General features: G+C 47.1%; 1 protein-coding gene across 1 annotated transcript in view; it reads right to left on the reverse strand.

Annotated features, from left to right (window-relative positions):
• Positions 1-1,762: 1,762 nt before the first annotated feature.
• CCDC157 (coiled-coil domain containing 157) overlaps positions 1,763-19,412 on the reverse strand; it is an 89,935-nt gene continuing 72,285 nt past the window's right edge. Inside the window, exons 8-11 of the mRNA XM_075341516.1 lie at positions 14,922-15,084; positions 5,668-5,807; positions 3,953-4,050; positions 1,763-2,627 (exon numbers count right to left, since the gene is read on the reverse strand). Coding sequence (XP_075197631.1) covers positions 2,426-2,627; positions 3,953-4,050; positions 5,668-5,807; positions 14,922-15,084 — 603 coding nt within the window. The 3' untranslated portion in view covers positions 1,763-2,425. The remainder of the gene's footprint in view (positions 2,628-3,952; positions 4,051-5,667; positions 5,808-14,921; positions 15,085-19,412) is intronic.

Genomic DNA, 19,412 nt, shown 5'->3' on the forward strand with positions numbered 1-19,412 from the left:
AAAATGGTCAGTGTCGATCTACATATTTTGCAGATTGCACTAGTTACTGAATCCTCTTCACTAGTATACTGGGAACAGGAGTGAGCATTAGGAGTGAAGACCATCGGTGTTCTGGCAATATCTGCAAATTATGCATATCGTGTCAGATTTTGACAGTTTTCTTCATTTGAACCTTACTGGCATGGACAGCCCCGGGGAATGATGGCACTTGCACTAGCTCTCAGGTGAGAGGCACGTCACTGAAAGAAGAATGACCTGTCAATCACTGATAGGAGGCAAGCAGTGGGTGGGGAATAGAGAAGAGAGGCAGCAGGCTCATTTCTTTAATGACTCAGGAATACAATTCTCTAAAATGTCAACCAAGATTTCTAAAAATTAAAGATATGAATGTATTCAGCACTACAGTGCCCTTAGATAGATGGCATTAGCTTGAGGTTTAAAACCCTGATAACCGGTTCCCATTAATGAACTGCTAATGATCTGCAAACCGCATATTGACTGTTTATAATTTGCACTCGGCTGTGTTCACACGTTGCTGTAGTGGGCCATGCAGCTACAAAGACAGACTTTACTAAAAACTGCTGCAGTTATTTAATGTGCTCATTGACTTTGTTGTTTTACAGGTGATACACGTGTGTTTCACCTGTAAAAAAATGTTTTGCAATGTCAGGGCATCTGGTAAAACCCATACAGTTAAACTTTAAATTAGTCATAAATCAGCTTTGAAGATCATTTATTAGAGGAAAGATAATGTTGGAGCCATCGGACAAACTATGATTGTTAGCACTGAAAATCTCTGTTATACAAAGGAAAAAATGACCCCTTTAAAAATATGCACACACTTGGGGACATCTGAGAATATTGTTTATGTATCCATAGGCTTGAAGATGAAGATGATGGAAATACTCACCCTCTACAGTGCAAGAGACACATCTCCATCGGTGCTTCAGTCTGATGTAGATGGTATAAATTGCTGATCTCTTGATTGGCTGCAGCAGTTATTTGCACTGTAATCATGACTTCAGCAACTTGTCAACAAAAATTAGAGCACCGGCAGCAATGGATTACTGGACCTAGGGAGGGTGAGTATTGCCATACATCTCCAAGCTTAGGTATTAAAGCACCACTGGAAGTGGTGCTCTAAATTTAGGTCCCCTGTCCCCAGTCTTACACTCACCTGCTGGTATTTTTATGCTTAATATGGCATTGCTCCTATCCCGTGGCGCCATCTTGTGCAACTTCTGACTGTCCGGAAGTCAGAAGTAACATCACAAGCGCTCAATGCAACTCTATGAGGGCAAGAATGAGGCTCTTATAGACTTGTATTGAAGTGTGATCTCCAGCTCCTCCATGAAACACTAGAGCAGCTGGCAGGTCACACACTGCAGAAAACTGAACTCGGCGCTGATAACAGGTTAAGACCCCAGAGGGTGATGATAAGACTGGGGCAGGGAACTTAGGGTACCGTCACACTTTAGCGACGCTCCAGCGATCCCACCAGCGATCTGACCTGGTCAGGATCACTGGTGCATCGCTACATGGTCGCTGGTGAGCTGTTAATCAGGCAGATCTCACCAGTGACCAGCCCCCAGCCAGCAGCGACGCGTGGCAGCGATGCTGCGCTTGGTAACTAAGGTAAATATCGGGTAACCAAGCGCTTGGTTACCCGATATTTACCTTGGTTACCAGCGCACACCGCTTAGCGCTGGCTCCCTGCACTCCTAGCCAGAGTACACATCGGGTTAATAAGCAAACAGCTTTGCTTATTTACCCAATGTGTACTCCGGCTACGTGTGCAGGGAGCAGGCACTGGCAGCGTGAGAGCGGCGGACGCTAGTCACCAAGGTAAATAGTGGGTAACCAAGCAAAGGGCTTCGCTTGGTTACCTGATATTTACCTTGGTTACAGCTTACCGCAGGCTGCCAGACAGCGGCTCCCTGCACATTCAGATCGTTGCTCTCTCGCTGTCAAACACAGCGATGTGTGCTTCAGAGCGGGAGAGCAATGTCCAAAAAATGAACCAGCACTTTGTGCAACGAGCAGCGATTTCACAGCAAGGGCCAGATCGCTGCTCAGTGTCACACACAGCGAGATCGCTAATGAGGTCACTGCTGCGTCACAAAAACCGTGACTCAGCAGCGATCTCGCTAGCGATCTCGTTATGTGAGAAGTACCACTTAGATTTGAAGCAGAAAGCTTGTAATTCCAAACACACATGTAATTCTGGTTTATATGAAAAAACATCAAAACTCTCAATAATCCTGCATTCTACCACAAGACTGCTTTCCTTTTTACATTCAAGACACGTATGTACAAATGTTCAATTTCTTCAGATTTCCATCAGATCACCGGCCACCGACATCAGAGTCCGGTTACTCCAGCGTGGCTAGAATCCCAGGGATCCATTTGTGGGCTTGTATTTTAGTCATTTACGATCTGAACTAGGGGTTCGGTTTCTCCCCTTCATTTGTCTGACACGTGCATAAGCTGCGATGGGCGAGTTCTCGGCTAGGAACGTGACAAGGTTTAGAGAATGCTGTGATCCTTTTCTTTCTGGTTGATCAATATTTGGAGATTTCATTGTGTCCTTTGGAAGGGTCACCATGTTTAGTTTGGGACTAGGAGCTCTAAAGAAAATAAATGTAACAGAAAAAAATGCAAAAATTAAAAACGCACAAAAAAGTTAATCGTTGAAAAAAAATCTCCAAATTCACAAATTCTAAATAGGATTACGAGCCAAGTTACATTTTAGAAAACTATTGCATCATTGTGGGGTTTTATCTTATGGGACATAGTAAGCAAACACTACAACAATCCACCTAGTAAACCATAGTAAAAACGGACAGTGCAAAGTGTGAAGTGAGGTCACAAAAAAATGGTATGTAGGTAAAAAGTGACAGGTGACATGGCCAACTGCACAGTGAAGGCTGCAACTGAAAACGCTACTAATCTTTATAGTATACATTATAGTCCATGAGACGGAGCTTACAGGAATTAATATTGTGCTACTTACAGGCTTAAGGGCCTTCTACATTAGGCAATGATCGTCTAGTGATCAGATAACAAAAGCTCTTCTGAAATTGATCACATCTATTATGTGGACAGGAAAATTAGTGTAGATCGAGCGGTTGTGATGACCACAAAAAAAATGAAGGGGTATGAACGATCTACAAATATTCATTCATCATTCATTCATTCATTCATTCATACAAGCTCCCTCCCAAGATTTGGTGAAACATCCTCTTTAAGGCCTTGGATCCACTTGCGTTTTGCACAGACGAGTGCAATCCGATAAAACATTGAATTGCACTATCACCAGTGCAAAACTATGGGGCAGTGTCCATCTGTGATTGATTTCTCATGACATATCGGTATGAGAAATGAATTACAGCATACTCTGTTTGGTAGCGAGTCTCGGTTCACACGCACCAATACACATTTATGGGTGCATGTGAAACATCGCATTGCACTCGCATGTCATCAGAGTGCAGTGCGATGTAAGCAGAGATAGGCCGCGGAGGAGATGGGGAAAAAGTGCTCCCTCCTTCTCCACAGCTGTAATCTGTACGCAAGATCGGATCACAGTCGCATGACCCTTGGCTCAAACTCGAAGAAGAGGGTTATTATCATATCGCTTCCGATGCTCTTGTGTCTATACACCTTAAAGAGGACCTTTATACCAAAGATTACCTTTGGCTGAACGTATCATTGTTGATAGGAATAGCAGCCCATGTAATGTGTATGGTAAGGTCACAACCATGATAGGAATGGTCAGCCTTGTTGGAGTCACCTATCCTCATTGAAAACACAAATGCATGCTGGGTCTAGTCACATGTGCTTGGGTATGGAGTAGCTGGGAGTAGTAGTCACCTGGCAAGCGAGTGTTCGACCAACATACTGAATGAATACTTCTATAAGACACTTCCAGGAGGTCAGGTGAAAAAACACTCACTTTGTTGCACTACTTCTCCTGCTGCTTTGTAATTGGGATTCAGGAGAAAAAGGCTCAACTGTGGTAGGAAGAGTCCAGAGCTGAGTCTGAGGAATTACCTACAATATAACAAACAGGTAACAGCATTTGTTTCATAAAGTATGCAAAGTATGTAATATCATCACCAGAGGTGTGGGTGGCGAAACTAAAAGCAATCTGCATGATATGAGGATAAATGACTGCTGCTGTTGCGCATGTGTGTGGAAAGATGGATTAGAACACAATGAAAAATTACTCTTTGGTTTTCAAATGTTTATTTATTTATATGTCAGTTATATGGATGACTGACCATCGCTGGTGCGTCGCTACATGGTCGCTGGTGAGCTGTCAGTCAGGCAGATCTCACCAGCGACCAGTGACCAGCCCCCAGCCAGCAGCGACGCGTGGAAGCGATGCTGCGCTTGGTAACTAAGGTAAATAGCGGGTAACCAAGCAAAGCACTTCGCTTGGTTACCCGATATTTACCTTGGTTACCAGCGCACACCGCTTAGCGCTGGCTCCCTGCACTCCTAGCCAGAGTACACATCGGGTTAATAAGCAAACCGCTTCTCTTATTTACCCGATGTGTACTCCGGCTACGTGTGCAGGGAGCCGGCACTGGCAGCCTGAGAGCGGCGGTATGCTAGTAACCAAGGTAAATATCGGGTAACCAAGCAAAGTGCTTTGCTTGGTTACCCGATACTTACCTTGGTTACAGCTTACCGCAGGCTGCCAGACGCCGGCTCCCTGCTTCCTGCACATTCAGATCGTTGCTCTCTCGCTATCAAACACAGCGATGTGTGCTTCAGAGCGAGAGAGCAACGTCCAAAAAAAATGAACCAGCACTGTGTGTAACAAGCAGCGATTTCACAGCAGGGGCCAGATCGCTGCTCAGTGTCACGCACAGCAAGATCGCTAATGAGGTCACTGGTGCGTCACAAAAACCGGGACTCAGCAGCGATCTCGCTTGCGATCTCGCTGTGTGTGAAGTACCCCTAAGGACGTAGTCCTAATATTATTATTGTTGTAATAAGCAATATATACATTAAGATATACCATACATCTATGATGAGTGCGGATCCCAGAACCAGGTGAAGACTGGGATCCCAGACTCCTCTTGTGATGCAGCTGCCCCCCCACATCCATGAAAAGAATGAGTGGAGAGGTGGCTGTGCATGTGCATGGCTCTGTACCCTCTGCATTCATTCCTCTCCTGGGTGCAGCAGCTGGTACATTAATATAATAAATTAGAGGGGATTTCCCATCTTAACTTCCTGATCACTGTGATCTGACCCCTAAAAACATACTGACCCTTAGAGCATTGCTCCATGTGTAATAGATTGTTTATAAAAGATGGGAATACGCATTTAGGTTGACTGGTAAATATCTTTATTATAGCTCTATTAAAACCTGTTCATACATGGGGGATAATTCCCAGACTTATAAAGCTGCTGGGGCTTGTGTGCTATGTATGAAGAGGATTTGAATGACGTGGTAAGAAAGCTATATTTCAGAATAAATCCTGCATGGCTGCAGTCAGTGAGTGATTCATGCTACTTGTGGATCAGATGACATGTATCTGGTGATAGGTTCCCTTTTAGCAATAAAAGGAAGATTGTTAAATGTATCTCTTTTAAGTTCACATAAACTAAGTATACAGGGATTGTACAGTATGGGTTTTCCCCTTTCTTAATTACCTTCAGTGGCCCTTGTTTGCCTCGCTCTCCCAGTTTGTACAGGGTTACTCGTAGTTTGGAATTTTCCTCCTCCAGAATGCTTATACGGATGCTGTTAGCTTGAAGTTGTTTCTCCATATCTTCAGTGATGTCCCCAGAGCCTACAATGTGGGACAATATATACTTTGTATTTATTGTGTAATGGAAGCTTAAAGCAGTTGTCCACTACCTTTACATTGATAGCCTACTCTTAGGGGTACTTTGCACGCTGCGACATCGCTAGCCGATGATAGCGATGCCGAGCGCGATAGTACCCGCCCCCGTCGCAGCTGCGATATCTTGTGATCGCTTCACTTGCACTTATCTGCCCTGCGACATCGCTCTGGCCGGCGACCCGCTTCCTTCCTAAGGGGGCGGGTCGTGCGGCGTCACACGGCAGGCGGCCAATAGAAGCGGAGGGGCGGAGATGAGCGGGACGTAAAAATCCCGCCCACCCCCTCCTTCCGCATTGCCGGTGGGGCAGGTAAGGAGATGTTCCTCGCTCCTGCGGCTTCACACACAGCGATGCGTGCTGCCGCAGGAACGAGGAACAACATCGTATCTCCTATTGGTGCGACATTATGGAAATGTCCGACGCTACACAGATCGCCGATTTACGACGCTTTTGCGATAGTTTATCGGCACATCTAGGCTTTACACGTTGCGACATTGTTACCGCCGCCGGATGTGCGTCACTTTCGATTTGACCCCGACGATATCGCAGTAGCGATGTCGCAACGTGCAAAGTACCCCCTAGGATAGGTCATCAACGTCTGATCTGCCTGGGGTACGGCACTCGGCACCTCTGCCGATCAGCTGTCACAGTGCTGGCGGCGGCAGCAGGGGCGGGAAATGCTCCATTCTGGTGCCGCTCAGTGAACGGATAGCGGCTGCGGCTAGGTACTGCACACCGGCCTCTCATTCAAATCAATACTTTTACAGTATGTGCACATATTCAACATTTCCATCAGAAAAAATTGCTGCAAATACTGAAGTGTTGGTAGGAAAAATGCTACCTGAAATCTGAATGTTTTGGCCATGTTTTTAATGTGTTTATATGTATTTTCCCCCCTATTCATTTGAATGGGCGAAAAACGCTGCAAAAATGCTTTGACCTGTTGCAGATTTAAAACTGCTTCAAATCTGTAAGGAAGAAGTAGACAACATATGTATGAGGGTTTAGGAATCTCATGCAGTTTGCTGGTACTGTAAAACGCTGAGTATTTTCTTGGCAGAAACATAGGAAAAAGGCAATGTGTGAACATAGTTTTAGGGTATGTGCACACGTTGCTTTTTTTTCCGCGCGGAAAAAAACGCACCCTCTGGCAGAGGGGAGAATTGTAAACAATGCTTTTTGAGAAACAACGCATCGAAAACGCATGCGTTTTTCATGCGTTTTTCATGCGTTTTTCATGCGTTTTTCATGCGTTTTTTTAGGTGCGTTTTTTAAGACTTGTCAGTGATAATAAAGTTGGTTGAACACAGACCTTTGGAAAAAAAAACCTGTGATGTCATTTCCTTCTCCACATTCTGTTTGGATAAATGGGAGGGCTTGGAATGGAAGGAGCACCATTTGAATTTTGGAAAAGTTGAAATAAACTTCGCGCACCAAGCCCCTTAGGTACCTATACGTCAGAAAACCCCCACAAGTGACCCCATTTTGGAATCTGTACCCATCAAGGATTTTATTCAGGAGTATATTAAGCATTTTGAATCCACAGCTACTTCACCCAAAATGTTGCTGTAGCAACAATATTCTCACTTTTAGGCCCGCTTCACATGTCAGTGAAAAACACTGACGTTTTTCACTGGCGTGTAAAACACGCACATGTCCCTCCGTGTGCCGTGAATCACGGCACACGTGGGTTGTCTAAGTGCAATCCGGGCTCCGTTCTCCGTGGCCCGTGATTGCACTTAGAGATTAACTCACCTGCACCCGCTCCCGCTCTCCATGGTGCTGATCGCTCCCGCGGTGCAGCATCCGGCCGGCGCTGACCCCCGCAGCAGCTGCTTCCGGGTCGGCTGTGTCGTGCATCATGAATATGCGCGACAATAATGAGCCGGCACAGAAGGAACAGGGAGGACGGGCTGCAGAGGACATCGCTGGAGTCGGGTGAGTTAAAATGTTTTTTATTTTAAAAGCACGTTTTTTTCTGGCACGTGTTTCACGGATCACACCACTGCGTGGTCCGTGGGTCATCAGTGATGCCAGAAAAAAATGGACATGTCTCCGTGCGGCAATCACGCACACGCGGGTACGCCGCATGGAGACACGTGCAGTGAAAAATCACTGACGTGTGAGCAGACCCATTCATTATAATGGGTCTGCGTATGTCAGTGATCCTGGTACGTTTAAAAAAAAGCACAAACGTCCCAGAATCACTGACGTGTGAAAGGGGCCTAAGGCTATGTGGCCATGATCCAGCGACACGGCGTCTAGTACACAGTGCCAGCCTTCCTGCAGCTGCCCATGCCCACGATTTGGGTTCAGGCTGCTGTGGAGCTCTATGCTACCTGCAGAGAACACTCTCGTCTCCGCAGCATAAATTGACATGCTGAGGCTCGGGAAGCCACGCTACCGGTCAGTTTATGCTGCGGAGAAAAGAAGCACAGTGGGCATGGGATCTCCAAAAATCCTTCCACTGTGCTTCTACTGCACAACGCAGCGTTATGGACGCAGGGAAAACACTCAGCGCCCATAACGCTGCAAACCCTGATTGTGGACACACAGCCTAAAAAGCGTCAATGGATGAAGGGATGTCAAATATATAGAACGTCCTACCCCCGCCTGCATATTCTAAGCTGGCACCTTTAGTACCTTTCATGTGACACTAAAGGGTGCCTAGCTTAGTATTTATCCAATAAAAAAAAAAAAAAAAAAAAAATGAAAAAAATGGCGTGGGGTCCCCCCTATTTTTGATAGCCAGTCAGGGTAAAGCAGACAGCTGTAGCCTGCAAACCACAGCTGGCAGCTTCATCTTGTCTGGTGATCAATTTGGAGGGCTCCCCATGTTTTTTTTTTTATTTATAAATAAAGAATAAAAAAAAAAATAACGTGGGGTCCCCCCAAATTAGATCACCAGCCAAGGTGAAGCTGACAGCTGGGGTCTGGTATTCTCAGGGTGGGAAGAGCCATGGTTATTGGACTCTTCCCAGCCTAAAAATAGCAGGCCGCAGCCGCCCCAGAAGTGGCGCATCCATTAGATGCGCCAATCCTGGCGCTTCGCCCCAACTCATCCCGCGCCCTGGTGCGTTGGCTAACGGGGTAATAAATGGGGTTGATACCAGATGTGTAATGTCACCTGGCATCAAGCCCAGCAATTAGTGATGTCACGGCGTCTATCAGACACCCGACATAACTAATTGACAGTAAACAAAAGCAAAAAAAGACAACAAAAAATGTTTTATTAGAAAAAACACTCCCCAAATCATTCCCTTGTTCTCCAATTTAATAAAAAAAAATGGGTCCGCAGAAATCCATATGGATGTCCCACGTCGCCTCTGGACCTTCTAGAATATGGGGGCACGTTCAGGAAACGTATCCCCCATTTTCTAGGAGGGCAGACCCTCCATTTGAGGAGAGTGGGTGCAAAAATCTGCACCCACTCTCCCCGGGTCACAGCTGCAGAGTGCGAGCAGCCAGCACAGCTCACACTGAACACTGTGCTGGCTGTCAGCTGCTCTGCTCATGTGACCGGCCAGCGTGCACTGTGAAGGAGGAGGGGGCCGCGGGGGATCAGCGCTGCGACCGGACAGGTATGTATGACACCGGGGGGAATTGGGGTGAACGGGCAGGGCCTGGGGAACAGTTTTCTGTCGCATGTGTTATTGCACATGCGACAGAAATCATAGGAGCAGGGCGGCCGATGCGCTACTGTGCGCGCGGCCATGTTGGATTTTCGGGAGGGGGGTCGGGGGTCGGGGCGGGCACTTTGGGGACACCGGGGGCTTTGCCAGGAAGTGAGGTCAACAGGAAGCCTCTTGACCTCACTTCCAGGTAAATGCCTGCGTTCTGGCGTGCCGACAAAGGCCGCGGACCGCAACAAAAAAGCAGGTCCATGCGTTGTGGCTGCGTTCTGACCCCACATCATTGATTTCAATGGGGGAGAGAACGCAGCCACAACGCACAAAAGAAGTGACATGCTGCTTTTCTTTCCGCACCGATTTTTGGCATCCAAAACGCTGCGGAAAGAAACGCAGCATGTGCACTGATTTTTCAGCTTTCCCATACACTTTGCTGGGAAAGCTGAACGCATGCAATTTGCCACTGAAACGCTGCGGTTCAAAACGCAGCGTTTCCGCGGTAAAAAACGCATCGTGTGCACACAGCCTTATATTGTTTCCAATAGTTATGTGTAGAAAAATTTACACTGAAAAACATCATATGGGCAGAAATATTTATGAGTTGGAAATGGCATGACTTAAAAAAAAAATCCACTGTAGGTTACTTGCAGCATACAGGAAAGAAAACTGTTGCTGTAACAATTCTTCCCCTGTATATTCAGGGTTACAGAAGCAAATGCAGAATGACGATACAGGAACAGCGTTGTACTTATGTCTGCATCTGCCATGAATTATCTCCAGACCAGCCCTACTTGGAAAAATTGTCACAATGACTATGGGATCGCAGGAAACCAGGGCTCCTACGATGACTCTCAAGCTAGGGGGCTCTAAGCTATCCCTAAATTCAGTGATACTCCTGATGGTGGAGAGGCCTGAGCCTCCTTCCTGGCCCTGCTCCAGGCCAGTCCTGATCTGATACTCTGTCCCCCAGGGAGAGACGGGACAGGAGAAACAGATAAGACAAACAGGAGAAACCAAAACTCTGTCATTCCGTACGCACACACAGATGTATAACACAATAAGGGATTGGGAGGAAAACAAGAGCAGGAAAGAAGCAACAAGACAACAGGGGTAAACTCCACAACCGCACCAAGCAAAAAGCAACACTTTCACTGGAAAGTCTGGGACACCAAAACTCACAGACCAACACATCAAAACCTAAAGCTGGCATAGATAGGTAGGACATTAACTAGCCTGCCTAATAATCAGCACGCAGCAGGTCGATGCCGAAGTCTGCCGGCGTTGATCCCAAACACCAGAGAAACAATGGGGCACAGGGTCACAATCTGGAATGTGAACAGAGAATGACGCCGTCATGACAGTCGGTTAGGTTTGTGCAACACTCCATGTGACAAAAATGAAGCATAGAGGACAGAAGAGATAACAATTATGCGCTAAAGCTGGTCAAAGATGGGAAATCTGGATCCAACCAATTTCTCAGATTTGATGTGCGTTTGAAATAGTAAAACAGAGCTTTCAGGATTTTCAATAGCTGATTTAACATTAGTAGTCTTCATGGGTGATGACAGAGGAAAGTACAGAGTTAGGCTGCTTTCACACTACGTTTTTTTAACATCCGTCATGAACGTTTTTTTAACGCAAAAACGGATCCAGTGCAAATGCGTTTTCATTTCAATGCATTTGCAATGGACTCGCGTCAACATGCGTTCACCTGCGTTTGCGTGCGTTATAGTGAGGATCCAGCGACTTGCAGTTTTTTAACTTTTTCAAAAACGCTACTTGTAGCGTTTTTGAGCTGCGTCCAAATACTGCAAATTGCTGGATCCTGACTATACTGCATACAAACGCATGTGAACGCTGGCATGCTGATAGACAGGATCCTGCTTGCTCTACTGAGCATGCCCAGAAACCAGCCTCGGGTGATCAGTCCCTCTCTCCCCCTCCCTCTCCTCTCTCTCCCCTGCCTGAGAGCTGCGGACACTCGTAACCAAGATAAATATCGGGTAACCAAGCAAAGCACTTCTCTTAGTTACCCGATGTTTACATTGGTTACATGTGCAGGGAGCAGGCAGCCCGGCTCCTAGCACCTGCGGATGCTGGTAACCAACGTAAATATCGTGTATCCAAGCAAGTTACCCGATGTTTACCTTGGTTATGAGCCTCTGCAGCTGTCAGAAGCCGGTTCCCAGTCTGTCACGTTCAGTTCCACTGACTCCCGATCACATAACTCCAATGCCCGCCCATAAACTTAAAGTGACAGGATCCTGCAAAATAACACATGCGTTTGCATGCGTCTTTTTGCTGTAAAAGCAGGATCTGCTTTTACAGCAAAAAAAAAACAAAACGTTCATGACGCATGTTAAAAAAAACGTAGTGTGAAAGCAGCATTAGGGAGTTGCTTCAGCTGCAGAATACAACGCTTGATGACGCATGTCACGATTTTTTGTAAATGTGAGGTATACAAAGACACAGATTGCACCAAAATCTATTAGTGCTGTATTATAACTCTAGAAATTTTACAGGTTGTACAAAACCATAACGGAGTAGTGTGCATGAGCCCTAATGCTACATGTGCGGTAATGATTTTCTGACTATTTAAAGGAATCTGCCATCAGCTGTTTTCCACTTTATGTGAGAGCAGAATTATGTAGAGACAGAGACCCTGATGTCAGCAATGTGTCACTTACCGGGCTGTTTGTTTTAATTGTGATAAAATAATTGTTTTACAAGCAGGAAAGTATCACTAGAGAACTAGTAAACTTCCTGGCATGTAATCCTCCATATTTATGAGCTTTGTATAACCCTCCCTCCAACACTAATCATGCATAGGCAGAAAGCTGCCAATCAGTGGTGTGGGCGGGATTAAACAGCTCAGCATTCATAGAACTAGTAGATCTGCAGCAGATAAAATAGTGGTTTTATCAAAACTGCAGAAATTAGCCCAGTAATTGATCTGCCCCTACATCATGTAGATATGGAAGCAAAGAGCTGTTAACAGATTTCCTTTAAGAGGGTTTCCCTCTACATTTTTTCCATTAACAATGATCCCAAGAGGGTATTAAAAAGAAAACAAAAATACATACTCATCTGCTGGCCAGTCTCCTTTTCACTGCCCTGCTGCCTACCCAGGAGGACATATTGTTTTCCAGCCTTAAATCTATAGTGGGGGCTGCAGCCAATTACTGACTACTAGTTGGCTGCAGTGGTCTCAGGATGTGCCCCGACACAAGGGGGATACTGGCAACGGTGTAGTGGACGAAGGGGTTCTGGTAGTTGAGTATTTGTCCTTTTTGTCCTTATTCTCCACATGCTCCCATTTTATTATAAAACTATGTATTGGACAACCCATATAATGTGTCAAATTTTGATACATTATTTTTTTTGTCGCAATATTCTAGTTAAAAATGTACCAAAATGAGACAAAAATAGCAGGTGTAAATGTAGCCAAACCGCACAGCTTCATTTAGATTGGTGCACACACCACATTATCAGACAAGTACAATCAGGACAGACAGACATCGGACTGGTTGGGCAGCATACCATATAATAAATAGTCTTCACAAACTTCCATAAATGTCTTCATTTCACTAAAGCAATGTGTATTGTTGTGGAAACTTGAAATTCAAGATATTCTGAACCCACTAGAACTACAGACGGCCTACATTACACAGCTATAATTCTGTATTAAAGGAACATTAAACCTAGAAACGAATGTTTAAAGGGATTGTCCAACAAGCAAAGTACACTTTAATTACGAAATATTGGAATAATGTTAAAGGGAACCTGTCACACCAGATTTGGCGACTATAACCTGCAGCCACCACCACTGAGCTCTTCCAGAATGCTGTATATAAGAGCCAAGGCCGCTGTGTAGAACGCTAAAAAACACTTTTATAATACTCACATAGGGCGGCAGTCCGGTCCGATGGGTGTTGCTGCTCTCCAGTCTAGCGCCTTTTCTCTCCAGCGATTGCCGTCCTCCTTCTGAGGCGTCCTACTTCCTGCACACTAGACAGTACTCAGGTCCTGCGCAGGCGCACTTTGATCTGCCCTGCTCAGGACAGAGCAAAGTATTATAGTACACATGCGTGGGCGGTCTTTAACCGCATTACAGTACTTGGATCAGCCCTCAGCAGGGCAGATCCAAGTTTGCCTGTGCAGGACACAATGTCATCTTGTGTGGATGATGTAGACGCGTCATCCACAATGGGCTGGGAAGAAGAAGTACGGAGATCTCAGCAGAGAGGAAGCACCAGACTGGGGAGAGGAGGCGCCAGACCAGAGAGCAGCGACACCCATTGGACCAGACCGCCCCCTAGGTGAGTATTATAAACGTGTTTTTTTACGCTATACAGCGCGGCCTAGGCTCTTATATACAGTATTCTGGAATGCTGTATATAATACCTTACTGGTGGTGGCGCAGTTTACAGTCGCCAAATCTGGTGACAGGTTCCCTTTAAATTCCACATTTGGATGTGTTAAAAAGAATGTTCCTGTGCTGAGATAATCTTGTGAATGTGCCCCTGCTATGTGCTGTGTAATGGCCGTGTCTGACTGTACAGGAACATGGTCTGATCATACCAAATTAAACAAGAAATATAGTTGACCTCAGTGGTTTGATAGTCTGCTGCATGATCCTGAAACAGTCAGTCTTGTAGAAATCCCATAGAGAGCAAAGGGGTTAAACACATGCTGATCTGCGCCATCTTGGACTAGTGGCTGACTGAAGACTTGCACCCATAGCCAAGGTTGGTATGTGCAAGCGCACTTGATGTGAATCTGCGCACTTATTCTGTTATTCTTCCAAGTACATGGAAAGGCCCCGAGTTCAATTACATATTGCTTCTATGCTAGATTTTTCATGACTGGCACACTGTATCTCTACATACAAAGTATCCCTATTATTGGGAGACAAGAACCTATACGGCCATACCACTACTTCCATATCTAAAACGTGTCAACAGGTTTGCTTTATTATTTGGTATGAATTTCTAAACAATATTCCCTATTAAACGCTTCTAAACAGGTCTATCTGCTTTTTAATGTGCAGTAACAGAGTAGTTGCCCAGTGTCTCACTCGTATCTGTATGGAATCTATCATGCAGTGTTGTAACCGCAATCTCACTGGGCAAGGGTCACATTACCCTGGTGCTTTATTTGGTGTAATTAATTTAAAGAAGATTAGATTAGATGAAAATTGCTAGACATTAAAGAGGTTCTCCCCTTTGAACAATCCCTACTTGTTAGAGGGGTCCAAGTTCTTCTTAGACCACCAGTGATCAGCTTTACTAAACCTGGCAGTACCGTACATCTTCCATTTCCCTGCAGCTCCACCGTATATCAATGTTCTGTGTGTGATACAAGACAGGACGGTTCCTCCGAGGGACATAGATCTGTTATAGGAAAAGCCAACATATATTCTCGGTACTTACTCTGAAATTCTGGCAGTGGCTGTAGGTCTGGATAACACACCAGTAATTTCTCCCTTTCCTTTTGCTCTTGCAGGACACCTTGACATTTTGTAAGCTCACTGGTCACATGTGCAACAGACTTCTCCAAAACTGCCTTCTCCAGCTGAAGGGTCTTTATTGTTTCCTACATGCGGTAAAGCGAAAGAGCAGACAATAAGATTAACCCCTTCAGCCCCCGGGCATTTTGTGTTTTTCGGTTTTGTTTTTTTCCTCTCTTTCTTCCGAGAGCCGTAACTTTTTTTTTTTTCCGTCAATCTTGCCATATGAGGGCTTGTTTTTTGCGGGACGAGTTGTACTTTTAAATGAAACCATAAGTTTTACCATATAGTGTACTGGAAAAGAAGGGAATTTTGTTTACTTACCGTAAATTCCTTTTCTTCTAGCTCCAATTGGGAGACCCAGACAATTGGGTGTATAGCTACTGCCTCCGGAGGCCACACAAAGCATTACACTTAAAAGTGTAAGGCCCCTCCCCTTCTGCCTATACACCCCCCGTGGGATCACGGGTTCCTCAGTTTTAGTGCCAAAGCAAGAAGGAGGAAAGCCAATAACTGGTTTAAGAACAAATTCAATCCGAAGGAACATCGGAGAACCGAAACCATTCAACATGAACAACATGTGTACCCGAACAAACAAAAATCCCTAAGCAAACAGGGCGGGTGCTGGGTCTCCCAATTGGAGCTAGAAGAAAAGGAATTTACGGTAAGTAAACAAAATTCCCTTCTTCTTTGTCGCTCCTAATTGGGAGACCCAGACAATTGGGACGTCCAAAAGCAGTCCCTGGGTGGGTATAATAACCCCTCGTGATAGGACCGTAAAAACAGCCCTACCCTACAGGTGGGCCGTCGCCGCCTGAAGGACTTGTCTACCTAGGCTGGCGTCCGCCGAAGCGTAGGTATGCACTTGATAGTGTTTGGTAAAAGTGTGCAGACTCGACCAGGTAGCCGCCTGGCACACCTGCTGAGCCGTAGCCTGGTGTCGTAATGCCCAGGACGCACCCACGGCTCTGGTAGAATGGGCCTTCAGCCCTGAGGGAACCGGAAGCCCAGCAGAACGGTAGGCTTCAAGAATTGGTTCCTTGATCCACCGAGCTAGGGTGGATTTGGAAGCTTGCGACCCTTTGCGCTGACCAGCGACAAGGACAAAGAGTGCATCCGAGCGGCGCAGGGGCGCCGTGCGGGAAATGTAGATCCTGAGCGCTCTCACGAGATCCAACAAATGCAAATCCTTTTCACATTGATGAACTGGATGAGGGCACAAGGAAGGCAAGGAGATATCCTGATTAAGATGAAACGGGGATACCACCTTAGGGAGAAACTCCGGAATAGGGCGCAAAACCACCTTGTCCTGGTGAATCACCAGGAAGGGAGATTTCCATGACAGCGCTGCTAGCTCGGACACTCTCCGGAGAGACGTGACCGCTACTAGAAAGGCCACTTTCTGTGAAAGGCGAGAAAGGGAAACATCCCTCATAGGCTCGAAAGGCGGCTTCTGAAGAACAATTAGAACCCTGTTCCGATCCCAGGGCTCTAACGGCCGCTTGTAAGGAGGGACGATATGACAGACCCCTTGCAGGAACGTGCGTACCTGAGGAAGTCGTGCTAGGCGCTTCTGAAAAAATACAGATAGCGCTGAGACTTGCCCCTTGAGGGAGCTGAGCGACAAACCTTTTTCCAACCCGGATTGCAGGAAGGAAAGAAAAGTAGGCAAACTAAATGGCCAGGGAGAGACTCCCTGAGCAGAGCACCAAGACAAGAATATTTTCCACGTCCTGTGGTATATCTTGGCGGAGGTAGGTTCTCTGGCCTGTCTCATGGTGGCAATGACCTCTTGAGACAATCCTGAACCCGCTAGGATCCAGGACTCAATGGCCACACAGTCAGGTTCAGGGCCGCAGAATTCTGATGGAAAAACGGCCCTTGAGACAGCAAGTCTGGTCGGTCTGGTAGTGCCCACGGTTGGCCTACCGCGAGGTGCCACAGATCCGGGTACCACGACCTCCTTGGCCAGTCTGGAGCGACGAGGATGGCGCGGCGGCAGTCAGACCTGATCTTGCGCAGCACTCTGGGCAACAGAGCCAGAGGTGGAAACACATAAGGAAGACGGAACTGCGACCAATCTTGAACTAAGGCGTCTGCCGCCAGAGCTAGGTGATCGTGAGACCGTGCCATGAAAACTGGGACCTTGTTGTTGTGCCGAGACGCCATTAGGTCGACGTCCGGCATCCCCCAGCGGCGACAGATCTCTTGAAACACGTCCGGGTGAAGAGACCATTCCCCTGCGTCCATACCCTGGCGACTGAGGAAGTCTGCTTCCCAGTTGTCCACGCCTGGGATGTGAACTGCGGATATGGTGGAGGCCGTGGCTTCCACCCACGTCAGAATCCGCCGGACTTCCTGGAAGGCTTGCCGACTGCGAGTTCCTCCTTGGTGGTTGATGTATGCCACCGCTGTGGAGTTGTCCGACTGAATACGGATCTGCTTGCCTTCCAGCCACTGCTGGAAGGCTTGTAGGGCAAGATACACTGCTCTGATCTCCAGAACGTTGATCTGAAGAGTGGACTCTTGCTGAGTCCACGTACCTTGAGCCCTGTGGTGGAGAAAGACTGCTCCCCACCCTGACAGACTCGCATCTGTCGTCACTACCGCCCAGGATGGGGGTAGGAAGGATTTCCCTTTCGACAATGAGGTGGGAAGCAGCCACCATCGAAGAGAATCCTTGGCCGCCTGAGAGAGAGAGACGTTGCTGTCGAGGGACTTCGACCTCCCGTCCCATTGGCGGAGAATGTCCCATTGTAGTGGACGCAGATGAAACTGCGCGAAAGGGACTGCCTCTATTGCTGCCACCATCTTCCCTAGGAAGTGCATGAGGCGTCTCAAGGGGTGTGACTGACCTTGAAGGAGAGATTGCACCCCTGTCTGCAATGAACGCTATTTGACAAGCGGAAGCTTCACTACCGCTGAGAGAGTATGAAACTCCATGCCAAGATATGTTATCGACTGGGTCGGGGTTAGATTCGACTTGGAAAAGTTGATGATCCACCCGAAACCCTGGAGGGTCTCCAGCGCCACGTTCAGGCTGTGTTGGCATGCCTCTTGAGAAGGCGCCTTGACCAGCAGATCGTCTAAGTAAGGGATCACGGAGTGTCCCTGAGAGTGTAGGACTGCAACTACAGCTGCCATGACTTTGGTGAAGACCCGTGGGGTTGATGTCTATCGATGCTAGGAAATCTCCTTGAGACATTGCGGCGATGACGGATCGGAGGGATTCCATCCGGAACCGTCTGGTTCTCACGTGGTTGTTGAGAAAAGTTTTAGGTCCAGAACGGGACGGAAAGACCCGTCCTTTTTTGGTACCACAAATAAATTGGAGTAAAAACCGTGATTTTGCTCTTGAAGAGGAACAGGGATCACCACTCCTTCCGCCTTTAGAGTGCACACCGCCTGCAGGAGAGCATCGGCTCGGTCGGGAGGCGGAGACGTTCTGAAGAATCGAGTTGGAGGATGAGAACTGAACTCTATCCTGTACCCGTGAGACAGAATGTCTCGCACCCAACGGTCTTGGACCTGTGGCAGCCAAATGTCGCCAAAGCGGGAGAGCCTGCCACCGACCGAGGATGCGGAGGGAGGAGGCCGGAAGTCATGAGGAAGCCGCCTTGGTAGCGGGTCTTCCGGCTGTCTTTTTTGGGCGTGACTGAGCCCGCCAAGAATCTGAACTCCTCTGATCCTTTTGAGTCCTTTTGGACGAGGAGAATTGGGACCTGCCCGAACCTCGAAAGGACCGAAACCCCGACTGTCCCCTCCTCTGTTGGGGTTTGTTTTGTCTGGGCTGAGGTAAGGATGAATCCTTACCCTTGGACTGTTTAATGATTTCATCCAAGCGCTCACCAAACAGCCGGTCACCAGAAAATGGCAAACTGGTTAAACATTTTTTTTTTTTTTGGAAGCAGAATCTGCTTTCCATTCCCTTAATCACAAGGCTCTGCGTAAAACCACGGAGTTGGCAGATGCCACTGCCGTACGGCTCGTAGAGTCCAGGACAGCATTAATCGCGTAAGACGCAAATGCAGACATTTGAGAGGTTAAGGATGCCACCTGCGGAACAGATGTACGTGTGACCGTGTCAATCTGTGCAAGACCAGCTGAAATAGCTTGGAGTGCCCATACGGCTGCGAATGCAGGAGCAAACGACGCGCCGATAGCCTCATAGATGGATTTCAACCAGAGCTCCATCTGTCTGTCAGTGGCATCTTTAAGTGCAGCCCCATCCTCCACTGCAACTATGGATCTAGCCGCAAGCCTGGAGATAGGGGGATCCACCTTGGGACACTGGGTCCAGCTCTTGACCACGTCAGGAGGAAAGGGATAACGTGTATCCTTAAGCCGTTTGGAGAAACGCTTATCTGGATAAGCGTGGTGTTTCTGGACTGACTCTCTAAAGTCAGAATGGTCC

Source organism: Anomaloglossus baeobatrachus, chromosome 1, assembly GCF_048569485.1.
Source record: "Anomaloglossus baeobatrachus isolate aAnoBae1 chromosome 1, aAnoBae1.hap1, whole genome shotgun sequence".
NCBI lineage: Eukaryota > Metazoa > Chordata > Amphibia > Anura > Aromobatidae > Anomaloglossus > Anomaloglossus baeobatrachus.